This window comes from Thunnus thynnus, chromosome 7, assembly GCF_963924715.1.
Source record: "Thunnus thynnus chromosome 7, fThuThy2.1, whole genome shotgun sequence".
Classification (NCBI taxonomy): Eukaryota; Metazoa; Chordata; class Actinopteri; order Scombriformes; family Scombridae; genus Thunnus; species Thunnus thynnus.
The window spans coordinates 16121487-16140123 of record NC_089523.1 but is presented as its reverse complement, the minus strand read 5'-3'; the positions used below and the strand labels follow the sequence as shown (position 1 = coordinate 16140123).

Below are 18637 nucleotides of genomic sequence, written 5' to 3'. Positions count from 1 at the left end.
TTAACATCTTGTCTCTGGAAATGATGCTTGTCTAAGATTTAAGTCAGACAACTAACTACCTCTAACTTTATGACAGATATTATGGTATTTGCCTTGTAACAGTGGAATCGTGTAACACATTAAACTGTAAGGAAAACATGGTTGAAGACATCACACATCATCCTACTGTAGATCATTAACTCTTGACAGCACAGCCGTAAAAACACTACTTAATACTAACAGGTCGTAGTTTGCCCGGGCCTCCTTCAGGAGTGAATCGGAGTGGCTGAGTTTGAGGAAATCCTGGAGACACTGGACTCCTGCCAGAACTTTGATCTACAGAGAGAGAGAGAGAGAGAGAGAGAGAGAGAGTGAGAGAGAGAGAGAGAGAGAGAGAGAGAGAGAGAGAGGTGTTTACAATAGAGAAAAACCTGCTGTAAATCTGCAGTGACCATTAATGACCAATTAATTAAATTAGGTTTATTGTGTTTGTATCTTACTGTGGGTGGCTTTCGGTCCCTTGTGTGACGAGGTGGGCAATGGATGCTTGTGCTCCCCGTTTAGTGCGGCGGAGGGTGAGCGTGGGAGAGGAGGCGGGGTGGAAGTTTCAGGGCTGGTGAAAGGGCTGATGGGAGGTTGGTCATACAGCGGAAGAGGCGGGAGAGAAGATGGCAGCTTCAAAGATGGAGAGATCTACAGAGAGGGACCGGAATAAAGAAATACATCATTTCCTGTAACCTTTCACATACAGTGAAGATCAGATCTACAGTCTGCAAAATTGTGTTTTTGAATGAATTAAAATGGTAAAATAAGCTATAACTGGACTCATCTCAATCAAAGGGACTCTGAAAAAAAAGTTGGTTGTTTATACTTAATAAACTATGAGAAAAAAAAGAGCTACAGGTCTAAATGTCCATTGAATCTAAAAACTGGCCAAAAACCTTACCTTACTACAAAAATGAAACCAAGAAAGAATGTGAGAAAGATATAAAGAGGAAAAGTTTACATAAACAGTATGTAGTAAGTAAAGGAGGAACTTAATATATATACACTATAAGTATAACACTACAGCCACTACTACTACACTATAATGCACTAATTAAAAGTTTCATAAGGATTGAGAAATGTATTAACAGGTAATTAAGTTCACTCAGACACATTGCAAACTGTTATTTTGAGCTACAACTTACAGCAATATTGCCAGTTTACTAGTTAAGAAGCTTCTGCTGCAAAAGGAGGATTCAAATGTTCGACTAATCTTCCCCACATATGACTTAAAAGCTGTTAAGAGTTGTTGTGTTATGTCTACAGGCTTATAGGAAGGGAGAGGCTGTATCCTTCCTGTTACTAAACCTCTAATAGGCCAGCACTCAGTGCCACAGATAAGACCTCTCTCTGTGATTGCAGCACAGGGTTGTTATCAGGGGGCTGCAGGAACACAGCGGTTCTGATCTACTGTTTGTGAACTCTGCCCTGCTGATAGATAAACTGAACAACAGGCAGGAGGGGAGGAGAGTTGGTGGGAAGAAAGTGGCGCAGTAGACTACACTTTATCCTTGGTATTTCTGCCCCGAGGAAAGACTGATAAGAGAACATTTCCAGCTCAATTCGAGAGAGGCGCTAAACAGCAGAACGTGCGTGTAGCCATTTCAAATCCTCTTTAAGTCAGTTAATGTTTGTGAAGTTGCCTGAATGTGTCTCCTGGCTCTAGCTTTTTGTTTTGGTATTGATGGCGTTACCTGGTGGTGTTCCTGTACCTGTATGTCACCCGCCCCTCCTCCGCTGGTCTCTCCATTCTCTGTGAGGTCTTCTACCAGCACGGAGGGGAAGACGCCCACCCGTCCATTTAGCTCCCCCTCCCAGAAGCCGTCATCTGTCTGAGTGTCACGGCTCAGAAGGCGAATCACCGCTCCCTCGGAGAAGGAGAGTTCCTCATCCGCCTGGCCTTCATAATCATAAAGTGCACGCACATACACCACTGAAGAGAGAGAGAGAGAGAGAGAGAGAGGAGACAAAGAGGGAGGCAGAGAAAGTAATGAGATACACAGAAGGAATAATTATTCTTGGGGAAATGTAGTACCTTGTTATAAAGAGAATGGTACACGCTGCTGGAGAGGGGGAGATACAGACAGAGACGGAAAGACGTACGTAACTGTAATGATAATTAGGTGACAGAATTTCCTCATGCGTCGGGTCCAATTGTACGAGTAGAGCAGACACACAGCAAAAAAAAAAAAGGATAGGAGAAGAGAAGAGGGAGCAAGAGAAAAAAGGTTTAGGGTACAAAGAACGCATGTAGGGAGGGAAGAGTGAAGAGTGAAAACGAATAGATTTGAAATTCTTAAAGCTGCAAACTATTCTACATTTTCCCACATTTAAACTAAAACAGAGATTACAAGATGACAATCTAGTGTTGTATTCCTGAGGTCTTTTCACCTCTTTGTTGAGGTATGCAGTGGGAATATGCTTGACCAATCAGCTACCATGAACATAAGCATCTAAAGTAATTTAATTAAATGTCATTTGCACTGTCAACCAGTTAGCTGCGACCCAACAATCCTGGTCAACATTTCTCAAAGCAAAGTAAGAGTGTCTCCAGCTGAGGCAACTTATACACCTTTTTCACATAATCAAACATTCTTCATATAAAATGTTATGGATTCAGTCTAACAGAATTTGCCTTCAAATGCAGCACTGGACCTGATGATTTTCCTTTATCTGTCCTGGCAGTATTTAGCCCTTCAAAATGCAATTTTAGATACAACCAATAGTGTAGAGAAAGGGCAAAAAGAAAGCCTCGGTTTGAGATAAAGCTCAGCTCTTGCCTATTTTAAACTTGCCTGCAGCCACTGATATGTTTTAATCTCTAACCACTGCTTAACTTCGTTTTCTGTTTCAGTGAGACACTGGAACAACTGAAATTCCTTATCTCTTTCTTCACTACAATTAGGAGAAACAAAGCTCATGAAACCTGACATAAGGACTAAAAATTTACTTTTTTACTGTGCTGTGGCTCATTATTCTCTGTAATTTTGTAGTTTTTACTCTTCTATTGATTGTTTTAACCAAATGACAATCATTTTGCATCGAGTTACCCATTAAGGTACAGTAGAAGACCCACATTAGCTCTTTGTAATAGCCCCCTGCTCAGCAAAATCAGCATTATCTACAGCTGGATTCTGAGCAACTCCAGTGGAGCAGAAAAGAGAAAAATGTCTCACTCAGTTGCACATAATAACCTCATAATGGGAAGAAACAAACTTAATTACATTGGTACAACTGGAACCAGCTTATTTTAGGCTATAAGTAAGTTTAATTAGGTTACAATCCATACTGTTTGTGTCTCCATTGATGCAGCCAGAGTGCAGTTCCGGCTCGGTTGAATTGGACGAGGTGTGTGATCGAGCGTCGAGTGTAGCCAGGGACTGGAGCATGCTCAGGAGACTGTTGGAGGTGGGAAACTGCAGGTATTTCTCCGGGACATAGCCCACTTGGCCTGTCTTGTTGCGAGCCTAGGAGAAAAATGAACACAGAGAAACCATACAAGCATGATGTACAGTACACTATACATAGCACTGATGAGATTATGCTCCTTTTGTTGTAACTGTACATGTGTGTGTGTGTGGGTGTGTGTGTATCTGTATACCTTGACCCAGTCCTCCATGTCTCCGTCCTCAATGACCTCCAACATCTCCTGTTCATCAATAGTTAATTCATCCGGTTGAGAAGCCTGAGAAAGAGAGAGAGACCATTGTGATATAGAGAGAGCAAAAGTTGAAGTGAGAGTGAGAAATGATAAGATAAGACATTTATATGCATTCATATTGTATAATAAAAACACACCTTGTATGAGTAGAGGACCTTGCAGGTTAGCGGGTAGTTGCGCAGGGTTCCTGAAGGACTGGAGCTGCTGTCGTCAAAAACCTCCATGTTCTCTTCACACTCCTCACCCTCCTCGCGCTCCAAGTCCACTGTGCCCTTTAACATACAAACACACACACAGCAAGATAGAGTCAAAACATCTGATAACTAAAGGGTCGCGTAACAAAGGTTCCATTCACCTCAGCTTCAGAGAAAAAAACACATAGATACTGCAGTTTCTCACTAACTTCACAAGAATTTTCACATTTTCTTGTTAAATTCAGCTTAGTCTAGCAGCATTTGATGCAGGATAATCAGCCTCTTAGGATCACTTTTTTTGGTTCTAATGTCTCAAACTAGGTCACTTGTTATGCTGTTTGTCTATTTCTGCTTGTTTGAACTGCTCCTTCTTGTTCTCTTCCATTAACCTTTGTTGTTCACCCTCTCTGCTCTTTACATGTTTTATAAACATCTACTCCCACTGCATTCTTTGCTCTTGCTCACCAGCTACAAGGTCTGTCCATTTAACGGAGACTGACTTTGACTTGCTACTTCTTGCATCCTCTCTGTGTGCTAGCGTCATAGCTGAATCTATACGAATGCTTGCTTACCTTTTCTCCTGCCTGAGTTTCTCTGCCTTGCTCAGAGTTGGTACTACAGCTTTTAGAGACAGGTGTAGAGGGGCTGATGTATCATATGATCCAGCCCCTCCCTCTTTTGTTCTATGAGAATTTCACTGGCTTATATGAAGGTCATGTGACCAGGCTGGTAGAAAGATCCATCACACACAGTAAGCTGACCTGGCCATAACAATACTGTGGGTGTGTGTGTATGTGCATGTGTGTGTTTATCCATTCCTAAGTCATTGTGTTCAGTCATCAGATTTCTGTTGACACAGTAAACTCTACACCAGCGCAGAACAAAACAGATGTGTGTGTGTGTGTGTGTGTGTGTGTGTGTGTGTATGTGTGTGTGTGTGTGTGTATGTGTGTGTTAGGGTGTGTGTGTGTGGGTGTGTGTGTGTGAGATTAGTATATGAGGAGTTCTCACTATTTTGGTCTCCTATACAGAAGATTCTGCTCTATAATAATAACCTTCAGGTGTGGTCTGAAAGTGTTACCTAATAAAGATAAACACACTTTTATCAGAGCTCTCCACTGGGAATGGTTACTTGTCTTTCTTCAAAAACCTCTCTCACTAATTTGTGACAATGACAATGCTAAAATGCTAATGATGAGCAGGTTTAATGTTTGCCAACTTCACCATCTTAGTTTAGTGTGTTAACATGCTACAGGTAACATCTGCTATTAGCACTAAACACAAAGTGCAGCTGAGGATGTTAGGAATGTCATTGTTTGGTCATACAACAAAGTATTGAAAATGTCGACCTCCTGGTGGTACTGAAGGAAAAGTCAGGGGATAACCAAAGTCATTAAGATGCATCCTCTGAGCTGTTTGTTCTGTTACACCCTAAATGCAAAGCCCTGCAGATCTGAAGGTTACACCTTGAACATTTGGGCTGTGTCTGAAATCATTTCCTCATTTTAACAGACGCTCAGTGGTTGACTCTATAGTGAGCAGTAAATTTAAATTTCAGATACTTACTGATCATCGTCATTTTGTCATCTCTGACAAGTATAGAGACGAAACAGCTATTTTTGTAGCTGAAGAATGTAACAAATTATATTGTGGGATTGTTAACAGAAAGTATTATACATGCCATGGACACTACTTTATTGACATTAACATAGTTTAATGTCTCAGTGTACTCTGAAATTTAAGTATTGAAAGAATAAACAATTGGAGATTAAAAAATATATCATGGAATCTTTTTGTATAACAAAATTTAATCTAAATTTTCGACGCATCAAAGTGACCACCTTTTGCAGATATAACAGCCGAACATACATGCTCTCTACAATGGAAATCAAATATAAGTTTTTCTCAACACTGTTGCAAAAGTTCCCACAAATGCGCTGCACTTGCAGGTTGCTTTGTTTTCATCCTTCTGTCCGGTTCATCCCAAACCAGCTGGATGACTGTGCTGGATGTTCTATGATTTGAAGCCTACTGTCTTGTTCTTTTCTTCTAAGGTAGAACTGACATAGCTTGACAAATTAAAGGAGAAACCAGTACAGGTCTGAATACTTGACCCCTACAGTGAGGGGATCTGGTGGCTCTGTTATGCCTTGGGTGGCATTTTGCTGGCATGGTTTGGGTCCACTTGTCCCTTTAGAGGGAAGGGTCACTTCAAATCAATACAAAGTTGTTCTGAGTCATCACCTTTATCCGATGATGATCTCAACCCAATTGAACATCTATGGGAGATAGACGTGTTTGACAGTGCTCCCCACCACCATCATCAAAACACCAAATGAGCGAATATCTTTTTGAAGAATGATGTTCATCCCTCCAGAAAAGTTCCAGAGACTTTTAGAATCAATGCCAAGGCTGAGGAACACCATTCTTGAGATCTGGTGACAGCAAAGGCCATAACATATGATTCACATCATTTACACACTCATCAAACTATTCAGTGACCCCTCGTGTCCTATGAATTGGGGCATTGTCATCCTGGAAGAGACCACTCCCATCAGGATAGAAATGTTTCATCATAAGATAAAGGTGATGACTCAGAACAACTTTGTATTGATTTGCAGTGACTCTTCCCTCTAAGGGGACAAGTGGACCCAAACCATGCCAGCAAACTGCCTCCCACAGCATAACAGAGCCACCAGATCCCCTCACTGTAGGGGTCAAGCATTCAGGCCTGTGCCAGTTTTTCCTTTAATTTGTCACCCTTCTGTATGTTTTGGGTCATTAATTCATCGGTGTGGTAACTGTTATTGAAACTGCAGTCCACCGTTCATTTGTACTATTTAAGATTATTCACTGGACTTAACCAGCAGGCTACCTTGACACTACTTTATAGCGGGTAAGTTTCACAGTCAGAATTCGGATGCTCAAATAAAATGGTGAAGGATAACTATACAGTAAATAGAGAATGATTTCAGATACAGCCTTGGAATGTGTTACTGGGTGGAGAGATAAATCCAGAACAACCTGCTTTCCAGTTCTGTATCTTGAGATTTGGCCACATTTCTGTTGGCTGCATGTTTACTGTGCTTTGTCACTTTTATCCACTTTACTGGAATGATTTAAAAGAACACTGCACCGCCTCAGGGCCAATTCATTCCATCCCTGAAGTGAAATGACCAGCATGTATTTCAGTAATAACCCAATAAAACATCACCAAAAATACATCTCTCTCTCTCTCTCTCTCTGTGTACCAATACAGCTGAGATACAGACCAATCACAGATTTTATTGGTCCTGGAGGTAATAACCGTGAAAGTGATATTGTAATGAAGGCAGTGCCGGCCTGAGGGACTTGAGGGTTCATGGTTTACAGTATTTCATTGTCATTTTAATAAAGTTGAGTGGAATGAAGAAAGGACTGAGGGAACTTCCCTCCTCTGTATTATTATTCACAATCCATCCATTCATTTCCTTTGTTGCACCTTGTTATTACAATCCCTCTTGTTTGCCTCTGCAGTCTCTTAAGGCCCCTGTTCACTCCAAATAAAATCAAAGGCTGTTGAACTGCTGTCAAATGCCTGAATACTCAGTGCGCCTCCTGGTCTGTTCCTTTAATGACAACCACACCAGATGGAGGAGTTTCAGCAAGTCTAACCTCAAGCTGATTTGTCTTATAAATTAGGTAAGGAAAGATAAATGGTTGTAGATGTAAACAACATGAAAACTTCAACACTTTTAAGGAAATTACATGACTGACTACTGGCAGTTAACAGTGCAATTGGAAATATTGTGTCAGATGTTTGAAGGGTTTGGCTTGCAGGCCTGTGCACCCTGATGCAGGTCTTTGTTTGAGTCACCATATTTTTCTGTAGGAACATGCAAATGTTGATATTTTTAGACTGTGCTGTTAGACTTACAGTATGTTCTTCTATGTTCTCCGCAGTTTTTCACAATCCCCCCCCCCCATCTCTCTCACCTCTGCATCCAATTTTACTTCAGCATTATCACTCTGACACTACCCCCCCCCCATTCTCCTCCGCATCACACCACCCCCTCTTTTTCCCAGCTCCCTCTTTCTCTCTCTCCTTCTGCAATTGTCTCTTTCACTGCAACTCCTCCTATCCCCCCCACCCCCCAATGTGTCTCTTCCTAGATTACTCACTCCCTCACTCTCCAGACTTTCTCTCTCTTTCTCACAGTTGGTATCGCTCTCTCCCTCTCTGGTGTTCACTGCGAGCTGCAATATCATGTGAGCAGAATGACAAGTGATTCCAATGGAGTGGACTGACTCTGTTTAGTCCTGTTGACAGACAAACACACACATCTCCCGACGTCCTGTTTGGGATTGCACTCCTAGTCATGGATGTACACTCTCCTCCCTGTATACCCAATAGAGTAACAGAATCGCTCACAAAAAAATGTACATAAATATCCATAACTCAAGTAGGTCCTACATATCCTGTCATTTACCTTTTTGCACACTCTCACACACAAGGAGACAGCATTTAAGGCAGAATTATTAATTATGCATAATTAGGCTGGCTGATGTGAGTTAAATCAAATTTTAACAAAAATAGTAAACTTGTTATTTAAATATTCAATCAAAAGTTATCGATCTTGCGCTCCCCCATGTGGGATAAGCAGTCACTTTTAAATTTAATTTAAGGTGGAATACTGTTTTACAGTATACAAGGTAAGAAAAATTAGGCATCTACCACTTTCAGACAGAAAGGGGGAAGTGGAATTACCTGATCTCAACTCTCTCCCCCTTACATGCATACAGTACATGCACACACACTCACAAACATGATGAGATGATAAAGAAGATCCCTTCAGGCTTCAGATCTGTACTCAGTCTAGCTTGCGATTAAAGCTGGGGGTCATGAAATAAAAACTTGCACGAGGACTACATCAGTATTCCAGTGGGGGAAGTGGGGCGTTTTAAGAGGCTGTAACTGGCGTGACAGACGATTAGGCAGCAGGGCTCCAGGTCAATTATCTTGCAATTTACATCATTCAGGAAGTGATTTGTCAGGAGAACTATTCTGGCTGGGTGGTTTTATAATAAAGTCGTAAAAAATGAAAAGTCTATAATTTCAAGAACTTAAAATTACATTTTTTGAATGTGATGAACTGAATGGAGAGTGATTGTTTGGTGCCAAAGGAAAAAAAAAACTGTGGTGAAAAACAAATAGCAGTCATATGACTAACATACAGTGACACTGTCAGTGGTCTGGTGGTTTTCATTTGAAGTGAGTAAAACAGGCCACCATGCATACAACACAACTCAAGCATGATTTATGTTCTTCGGTAATAAATGTCCTACTTCTGGCCTGCAGGTGTCAGATTTGCACTTTCCAGCCAAGTCAAAAACTGCTTTAACTCTGAAAATTGCTGACAAACATAATTTATGCATGTACTGTATGCATTTATGCTTTGGCATTAGTCTTAAGAATTGGAGAAAGTAACATTATGATTTAAATTATGTTTGCAAGATAGCTGTTTATTAATTCCTCCCACTCTATGTTTTCAAATTTCATTAATAAACTTTCTGTTTTGGGGAAAACAAGACAAGTACTGATGGCTTGGCAGAAAAGCAGCAACGCAGGCATAGTGAGGGGAGGTATCTCACCGACAGTGAGGGATCGTGGGAAGTGTAGCTGGCCCAACGTTCATTCTCTAGCTCCTCCATCACCTACAGCATGCACAGAGAGAGTGGGGGGTTTATACACATATTACAAACAAGCACACTCACACACACACACACATACTGCAGTATACAGTACAGTAAAAACTGGCATTCATGCATGGTAGCATATGAATAAACACACACACACACACATACACTCCAAGAGATGCGTGTATGAATGCATTCAGAAACGTGTATCACACACTGCTTCACACTTGCTGGCATGAAATAAGTCATGCAGAGAGAGAAAGAGAGGCTTACACACACAAACACATACATATATATATATATAATACAGGTACACACATTCTCCAGCACTCACAGACAAAACATACCTGGTTCATGGCGCTCTTCAGCCAGGTATCCACAGCAACCCCCACTTGCCGCAGAAGGTCCAACCGAGCCTCGGCTTTCAACTTTATCGTCTTTGGAGAAAGAAAAGTTTAGTAATGTTAGGAAAACCAACTATATTACTGGCATACACACATTAGTTTTTGTACTAGTCTTAAAAGGAACATTACAAGGTTTTTTTTTCTACTTGGATTATTTTATTAAAAATGTGGACTTTTAAAACCTGTTTGATTGACCAAATTAGGGACTACAATCAACCTTGTGAGTAAAAGGTTATTATGACTGATAGGAACAATGGCCAAAACTATCAGGGTAAGAGGTTGTTAAAAAAAAAAAAAAAAGAATTCAATCAAAAGTGAAAGCCTAAAATGTCTCACTGTGGGTTAAGAGTGCCAGCAGCTATTAACCAGCCTGATTACTGGGATTACACAAGCTGCAGTCATTTTGGTCTCCAGGTTGTAAGGTAAGGTTGTAACCGCAAGTCTCTGCTTTCCATTATTTCAGTTGTGGCAACCTCTTTCCCAGTGATGGAAAAGAAAAGACAAACTATGTTATTTTTTGGGCTATAATGCAGAAACAAAACAAACACAAGGCAATATCAATGTAATACACAACTGGCAAACATCTCTATAAACAGCAAGGTGGGAGTCATTTCTCATTTATAATGGGTTTAGAACTGATGCAGGGAGAAGGACCTCAAGTGAGTTGTGGAGCACACACACAACTGACTCTGGTCATGATACATCTCTCTCAATTCACACAATATTAATCTCTAATAAAAAAAACATTTAAAATTTAAACATCACCATCAACACATTAAGTTTTTCGGTTCACTCCAAACTGTTCTTTTGTTGTGACTTTTTTTTAAAACTTGCTGTACTTTCTTGTAATGAGCTGTGAGCACTGTGAACACTGGACATGTGCTGTGTTCTTTACTAACGAGACGATATGATGAGGCTACAACCAACAGCAGGGAAACCCCTGAGATTTACAATCAATCGGTCTCGCCTCCTCAACTTTCTTTCATCTCTAATCCTTTCTATTTTATTCTTGCCTCTCCGTTTTCATCAATTTCCTCTTTTGTTACCCGCTCCTTTCCCTTCCTTTCTCATGCTGACAGAGCAGATTGATAGCTGATACTTCTCTCCCACAGAGATGTGCAGCCAGACAGACAGACACCTCAAGACAGACTCCCCAGCTTTGATCAATAAAGACCTGAGCCCCTTAAGTGCCTTAGTTGTTTAGTTTTTTTTTTTCCTTTTCCGTTAGCAGCACCAAACAAATGCTAGAGAGAAGCACAAGCCAGGGCTCCCGCTGTTGTTGTTGGAGCTGAAACATACTGGACTAAAGAGGAGACAAGTTGAAATATTGAAATATTGTGCTTTCAAGGATGTCTAGCAGTGCATTCTTCAGATAAAGTCAATGGGATAAGTAGCCACTGGTGTGAGTACAGCTAACTCTTGGAAAGACAGATAGTTTGACTGGAAAATCAGTAAAACAGAAAGAAAGGTGGACAGGCAGGCAGATACACAGGATGTCTGGCTATAACTAATTATTAATCATTTAGAATTATGGGACGAACTTTTCAAAGAAGACTAAAACAGATTTAAAATGACAGCTCAGAAAAGCCATGAGATATACAGTATATGAGAGTTATAAGAGAGAACAATGTGAAATTGAAAATAAGAAACTACATATGGTATGTGAGGTATTGCAGAGTCAAACATAAAGAGGACGAGTGGGATCAAAGAGGCAGGTTTTAATAATTTGGCAAAGCAGATACAATTTTGTCCAGATTCTAATCAATCTTCCAATCCTTATTAGTTTTATTTTCACGAATGCTTCACCTCCTGTCTGTGGGGTTTTTACTGCAACATGTTAATGAGGCCAGATTGTCTGGTGGAGCCTGTTTGAGAACAGCCTTCAACAGCTTATTAGTGTGGAGCCTCCTGACTCAAATGTTTTCACTCTATCATCCTCTAAAAACTTCTACAGCAAAAGGAAAACAGCAAAGATCGCAATAACCATCTAATATCAATATAGGGAATTTCAGGTGGGATTTCTGCTGTATTTAAAAGTATGTGTACAAAAGAGAAAAAGATAAATATATATGCAAGATACTGTATATACAAGAGAGAGGGAGAGGGAGGTCTCTTTGCTTTTGCCACCAGGTAAAGAGTTTTGATGTGAGGGTGTGTCTGTGAGGAGGACATATGTAGTTTGGGGGTTATTTTGCACTAATCTGAATTAATTCTAGACAGTCACTGATTGTCATGCTCTTATATTTGTACATGAATCTGTAGGACATCTGTAGAAAATGCAACAAAGAGTGCCATGTACCCTCAAAAATATAAAACACCTCTCTAAGACAAAAATCACCTAGTTAAGTTAGAACTTCTTCTTTCTCAAGATAACATGTTTGGTTAAGTTTCAATCAAAACAATATTTCTGTGATAGTTTGGATAAATAATACATTTAATCTTGTGTATCACTGCTGTGTAATTTTGGAAAGGTAGTATTCAAGTCTTTTCATAGAAAGACACACACAGTCTCCAGTTTCAGGCAAAGGCCATAAAATCCAAACATCAACAATCTGTAGACAGAACAGAATACTGTACATAACTCTACTCTTTCTCTGAGTCAGGGTTTATTGATTTCATTCAAACAGAAGAGAAAGAAATAGTATCCTTCTGAACATTATGGTGTATACTGCTAACTGGCTACAGATTCAAAGGCATTACACACTACACTATCTATGCTGTTTTATTGCTTCTAGTTTTGTGGCTCATTTGTATTAATCTGTGCCAACAAAGCAACAAATTTAGTAGGACAGGAGAGACATCTGAACTTCCGGTGTGGGCTGGGTATTTGGGACTTAACTCTACTAACTATATATAATATATATATATATAAATATGCAGATTGAAGGTTGTGTGGCAAGAGAGGAAACCCACTGACACATTATCACAATGTACTGTATGTGAAAATGAAAAAAAAGAAGTTAGGCTAGATAAAATTGTATCTAAGAACTAAAAACGTAAAGCTTCTAACAGATGCCCTGTAGCATGACATAAAATAACAGATGGTGTTTCCGATCTTCAGCTCAGGCAGTGCATCAACTCTAAACATCGATTTTTGGAATTCAGTTTGCCTGTCGAAGCGTTTAGGATGTTGTGACAAGCAAAGTAGGCATTTTATGAAAAATCAGTAAATGAGGAAAGGTTGGGAGGCCAACTATGCTATCAATCTTTTTCAATAGCTGGCAACAGCCCTCAGTGCTTAAGCTGGCATTTCTGACAAACAGCTTTATTTTTGACACACCAATGAGCACTAAGTTGATGGAGCAGAGTAAAAGAGTGTACTTGAATTTCTTTTTTCATCATCGAGTGTACTGCCTCACCGTGTTTACATATATCTGAAATCTTACCTTAGATTCACCGCACATTTGTCATCGATCGAAAATCACAAAAATATTTGGAACACCAATATTTGGAAGCAAAGTACACAGGTATTTAATTTGTTTCTCTTGTCACTATTGGAGACATTTGCGTGTAGAAAATCAGCAGAAATAATAAGCAAAAATGTGCTCACGCAATTCTACACAGCTGTTAAAAATATTATCATGTTTTCACTGCTTCTGTTTCTTTTTTACCAAAAGTTGGATAATTATGCAGCAAATCAAAACTTTCTGATCCATAAATTGACATTCATTGTATATACTGTACGTTGTCTCCCCTATTATTTCTCCATCCTAAATATAGCCAGGCTTCATTTCCTTGCTGACAAGGTCTTGAAATGGGAACTACAAGAGGCTCGTTTTGGGAGGATGGGACTTTGTGTAAAAGGAAAGAATGAAACCATCACTATCCTGATAATGCTGTAATCAAACCTGGATAATGTATTTTGTGTTGCTTTCACTCCCTGTATATCCTGTGATAAGAGCTCTGTGATGAAGCCATTTGTACCAAATGAGCTCATAAAATATTCATCATCTTACTCAAGGTAATGCTGGCCTGAAGAATCAAAGAATAGCAGAGAGACAGTGTGAGCAAAAAGCACTAAAAAAGGGAGGGTGAGAGTGAGAGAGAGGGTTTGGTAGGAAAACAGTGAAGTGGTCACATGCTTGCACTTTGCTCTGAAAAGACTCACTTTCTTTAAGTATTTGTAGAAAGTGAGATCATACATTACTGATGGTGTATTCTTTTAGTGTAAGGAGGAATGAAATAACTACCAAAAGCTAGTATATCTTTCATTTAAGGTGGTAAAATTACATTAGATACACTTAACACAAACATGTAAAAATACTTAAGAGGATGAAAAAAGTAAATATAGGAAAATAGTGTTTACACAGAGACTAACATCAGAAGTTAAATGGTTTTTCTTTAATCAAACCTGACAGCGAAAGGTGCCACATATATGAAAGCCTGAGAGGCACTAAGGAGGCAAAGACAGATATTACAGTAGAGGTAGAGAATGACTTCAGCAGAGTGAAAGAATAAAATACGTTGAAACAGAAAAAGCATAGATTTGGAAAACTAAAAGACAACACAAAAACAGATGCTTCTAACAGGGAACAGAGGAGGGTAAAGATGATGTAGTGATCTCATTTATAGTGTGACAGGTTGAATCTGCCAGAATCAATACATAAATGATAGATATCTCTGCGAGTGGAAAGGCCGAGAGGGAGAGAGAGGGAGTCTGGAAAGAGGATGTAAAGAAAGAAGCAGGGGAAGAAGGAAAGACAGGGGAGCGGGAGAGAGAGCCAAAAAAGTCGGATATCCACGAAAAACAGATAGTATGACTTTGATAACCCGGATTTTAATAGCTGTACTGCTGTCACACTTGTATATTGTGTGCGCAGACATAACACTGCAAAAGCCTCTACGAGTGAACAGAATGCAATAAATCAGTGTACGGCGAGGGATTCCTGGGCTTGGTGAATAAGAACGGTTGAATAACTTGATAAATCCTGGGGCCCTGTTAGTTAATTCCACCCTGCTACGTCAGTCTTGCTGATGAGCAGACTGAACACCAACTGGCTCCGTTTGCATTCATAATATTTACCAAATAATTAGGAAGTCAGCCCAAACACCGGGTAGAGGAAATATGATGGGCTAAATTTCATGTTGTCAGTGTAGCAGTGGGCTTGCTTGGAGGGCTAATGTTGTATTGATGTTACATCAGGAAGTGAGTCTAAGACAGTGTTCAACATCGAGAACTTCTGGAGCTGTGAAAACAAAAATTCTGTTTGCAGTGACTGGCCATTCCACACTAACTATTTGATTGTGTTTAATGAAGTAGGGTTACATCCAATGATTATTTTCATTATCGATTAACCTGCAGATTATTTTTTTGTTTAGTCTATGAGTTGTCAGAAAATAGGGAAAAATGTGTGTTGTAATTTCCCACAGCTCAAGGAGATGTATAACATGTCAGACCAATAGTCCAAAACCCAAAGATATTTGGTTTACTGTCATATATGACACATGAACGCAGCAAATCCTAAAATTTGAGAATTTGGAAGCAGAGAATGTTTGGGGCTCTTGTTTGAAAAATGATTTGAACAATGAATCGATTATCAAAATAGTTGCTGTTTAATTTTCTATTGACGAATCACTAAGCTGACTTTACACAGACAGGACAAAAGTGAAGTGTACACAGCTCACATACTGTACTGTATCTTAAAGAACTACTTGTAAACTTGGATCAGAAAAAGCAGTAACAAAAGGAGAGAGGAAACATGCATCCATCTGTTCCTGTGCAGGGTCTTTGGGGATGGAGCTTATCCAAGCATGCACTGGGTGAGAGGCAGGTTAGGCCCTAGACAGGTCTACCACAGAGCGGACCAGGTGCTCAAAATAAAGACAAAGGTGCTATGTTGGAGTTGGTGTGTATTTTCAGATACCAGTAAAAAAATAATAAGTGCAATCCAAGAGGCCGGTTTGAGCAGCAGAGACTTATCAAGCACAAAAACACTATACGGCACACTGTACAGCAACTCATAATACTATGAGGAAGGATTTCGACAGCAACATTCCTTTTACCTTCCTTTGGGACAATCGGGTAAACAATAGACTTACCCCATTTACATTTAGTAATGTACCGCAATATGTGTGATTGTCTCTATTTGATTATCCGCTGCAATCGACAATTGCATCTGCTGTAAAAGTTGAGTCAAGTTCACCTTTTTTGCTGTATGAACCTGTTTTTTTTTTTGTCAGACCCCTCTGTGTTGTTACTCCCACAGCACCAATGCAGTAGCCTCATTGAAATGAATGAAGGGGCTGTGTTCTTTCACACAGTGCTAATGTTGGTCTGAACAGAAAAAAGGGGGGAAAAAAAAGTCACAAACCTCAGCTTTGCGTATGTTTTCTTTGGTGTCTTCTATCTTCATCTCCAGATCTGCTCTGCCCTGCTCTGTGGGGGGCAAGCCATGGCTCTCACACTCCTCCAGAGACTGACCGAAACACACACACAAACACCAGGTCAACTAGAAATTGAATATGTCTTAAAAATAAAAACATATACACGTATTCACATATTGTCTTCCTATAACAAGTATCATTGTAAAGCTAATAATGTGAAATTGTAAGCATGTAAGCAGGTAGATGTATTTGAGTATGTGTGTCCATCTTACTCTCTTGTAATGAATGATATTCTTGTGTTCTCTGGCCACTCTGGTTGCCCATTTCCTGGCCTCCTTGTTCAAACTGTGCTCCTCCGTCGTCCCCGTCTCCGACTCAAGTTGACGACTCTAATATAGACAAACAAGCATACATATACACACACACAACCACGCAGGCATGGGTAAACACACATTTATACCCAGCCCCACACACACACACACACACACCACCATGGTAGACAAACACACACATACACAAGTGCACACGTAAGTACACTGTCAGCGATAATGGTACAAGGTGTGTTATATGCAGAAGCTGTTAATTAAGCAAAAGAAAGTGTGAGAGAATGAATGTTTCCTTCTCACATAATTAATACAGCGTGTGTGTGTTGCAAAGCTGTATCGTTATTCTCTTGGAATGAAATTTCTGCTATTAAAACCACATGTGAGAGAGCAGGAGGTCCGTGGCAATGTGAGTGATTTTTTTTTTCTTTACATACAAAAGCACATATGTGAGCCTGTCAAAGAATCTGCATGGCTTTCCAATTAAACATTCAACATCAATTATAAACATGTGGCATTTTTTCTTCAGAGACTATCGTGTTACAGGAAATCAGTCTCTCTAAGTTCTAATTTTACACAATTTTTCATTACTCCACGTCTTACCAACCACAGAATCAGCATGCTTTTGATTCTGACATGAGATGTGTGTTATTAGGACAAAAAAAGGCACTGGTTTAATTTGCTAATTTTCTGACTGCCAGGAATAAACACAAAAACAAAAGGCTCATTTCCATGCCAATAATCAAAATTATATGGCATCTTAGCATGTGGTTTACATATTTGCTTCAAAAATGAGCAAAATGTAAAGTATGACATCTATTCTGGCTAGAGACAAACAAAAATACAACCAAAAAAAGAAACTCGCTAAGCCTCAGGATGTAAATCCATTCAATGTCACTGATGTGTTCACAGACCTGAGTCTGGGATTCCCATAATCTGATAATGAAAGTGTGTTAGCCAGACTAAAGTACACGGTATTTTAATTGCGAGTTTCCATGCACATCATATCTATTAATTATGCGCTGCTCCAGTAACAAGAGGGCATAAATCTGGCTAAGTATAGGTGTGAAACGAAGAGTATTACACATGTGATTTACGGCTTAATTACATTCAGCCCAGGGAGCTTCGCAGGGAGTTAAGGCAGGGAGGCAGAAAACGAGATTTGAACAGTGGCTCCAAAACTGACATGTCATGGAGAGAGCTAAGCTAATCTGTGACTTGATAGTTTGCTAAAAATTATTGGTATAATTGAGTAAACAGAGTTTCTTTCAGGTTGCCTACCACTGTTGCAGGGAAAATGTGAACGCTGGCATGTAAAATCTTTTCCTTGTATGTGACCTTTAAGTGACTTTCTGTGATGTTGTTTGTTTTCCACATTAGGTAAATTATCTTTATGTTTACTTACTAAATGGAGCTGCAACTTATGATTATTTTCATTATCAATAAATCTGCAGATTATTTTCTTTATTAATTGATTAATCGCTTGGTCTCTGAAGCATCAGACACTACAATGATAAGACACGCTTGAAAATGGACTGTAACAATTAACTGATAATCTAAATTGTTTCAGATTAGTCGATTAACTAATCAATTTATCAACTAATTGTTACAGCTCTACTCCTAAATGTGTGCTGGTAAGCCTCTAAATAAAGTTATGGAGCACCTTGAAACATTCTGCTGGTCTGTATGAAACAGCTGATAGGCTGGTTAAGTGTGAGCTCATACAGGATATTAAGTGATGGTGCAGTACAGTACAGCATAATTCACTTTTTATTCTTATTCATCACCATGTAATGGGGACCTTTAACACTAATAATCTATATTACTGTCATTACATTCTAAAAGTGTTAATGTACCAATGTGAAATGCGCATTTATTAAAGCAAGGTCACAATGATAAACCATTAGTAACTTCTATAATGTGATTACAGGCAAAATTATGGCAAGTCAGCCTGTCAGCTAAGGGAAACGTGAAGTGCAGAGCAGTGAACCCAGTATGGTATGATCATGGTTCAATAACAACCATAACAGT

At 39.5% G+C, this 18637-nt stretch overlaps 1 protein-coding gene across 2 annotated transcripts in view; it reads right to left on the bottom strand.

Annotated features, from left to right (window-relative positions):
* Positions 1 to 18637, bottom strand: part of LOC137186000 (F-BAR and double SH3 domains protein 2-like) — an 80256-nt gene that overhangs the window by 4240 nt on the left and 57379 nt on the right. For both annotated transcript variants that reach the window (XM_067594597.1, XM_067594598.1), the window contains exons 11-20: positions 16556 to 16672; positions 16271 to 16375; positions 9903 to 9992; positions 9511 to 9573; positions 3823 to 3957; positions 3626 to 3709; positions 3314 to 3491; positions 1737 to 1957; positions 480 to 672; positions 221 to 315 (exon numbers count right to left, since the gene is read on the bottom strand). In XM_067594597.1, coding sequence (XP_067450698.1) covers positions 221 to 315; positions 480 to 672; positions 1737 to 1957; positions 3314 to 3491; positions 3626 to 3709; positions 3823 to 3957; positions 9511 to 9573; positions 9903 to 9992; positions 16271 to 16375; positions 16556 to 16672 — 1281 coding nt within the window. The remainder of the gene's footprint in view (positions 1 to 220; positions 316 to 479; positions 673 to 1736; positions 1958 to 3313; positions 3492 to 3625; positions 3710 to 3822; positions 3958 to 9510; positions 9574 to 9902; positions 9993 to 16270; positions 16376 to 16555; positions 16673 to 18637) is intronic.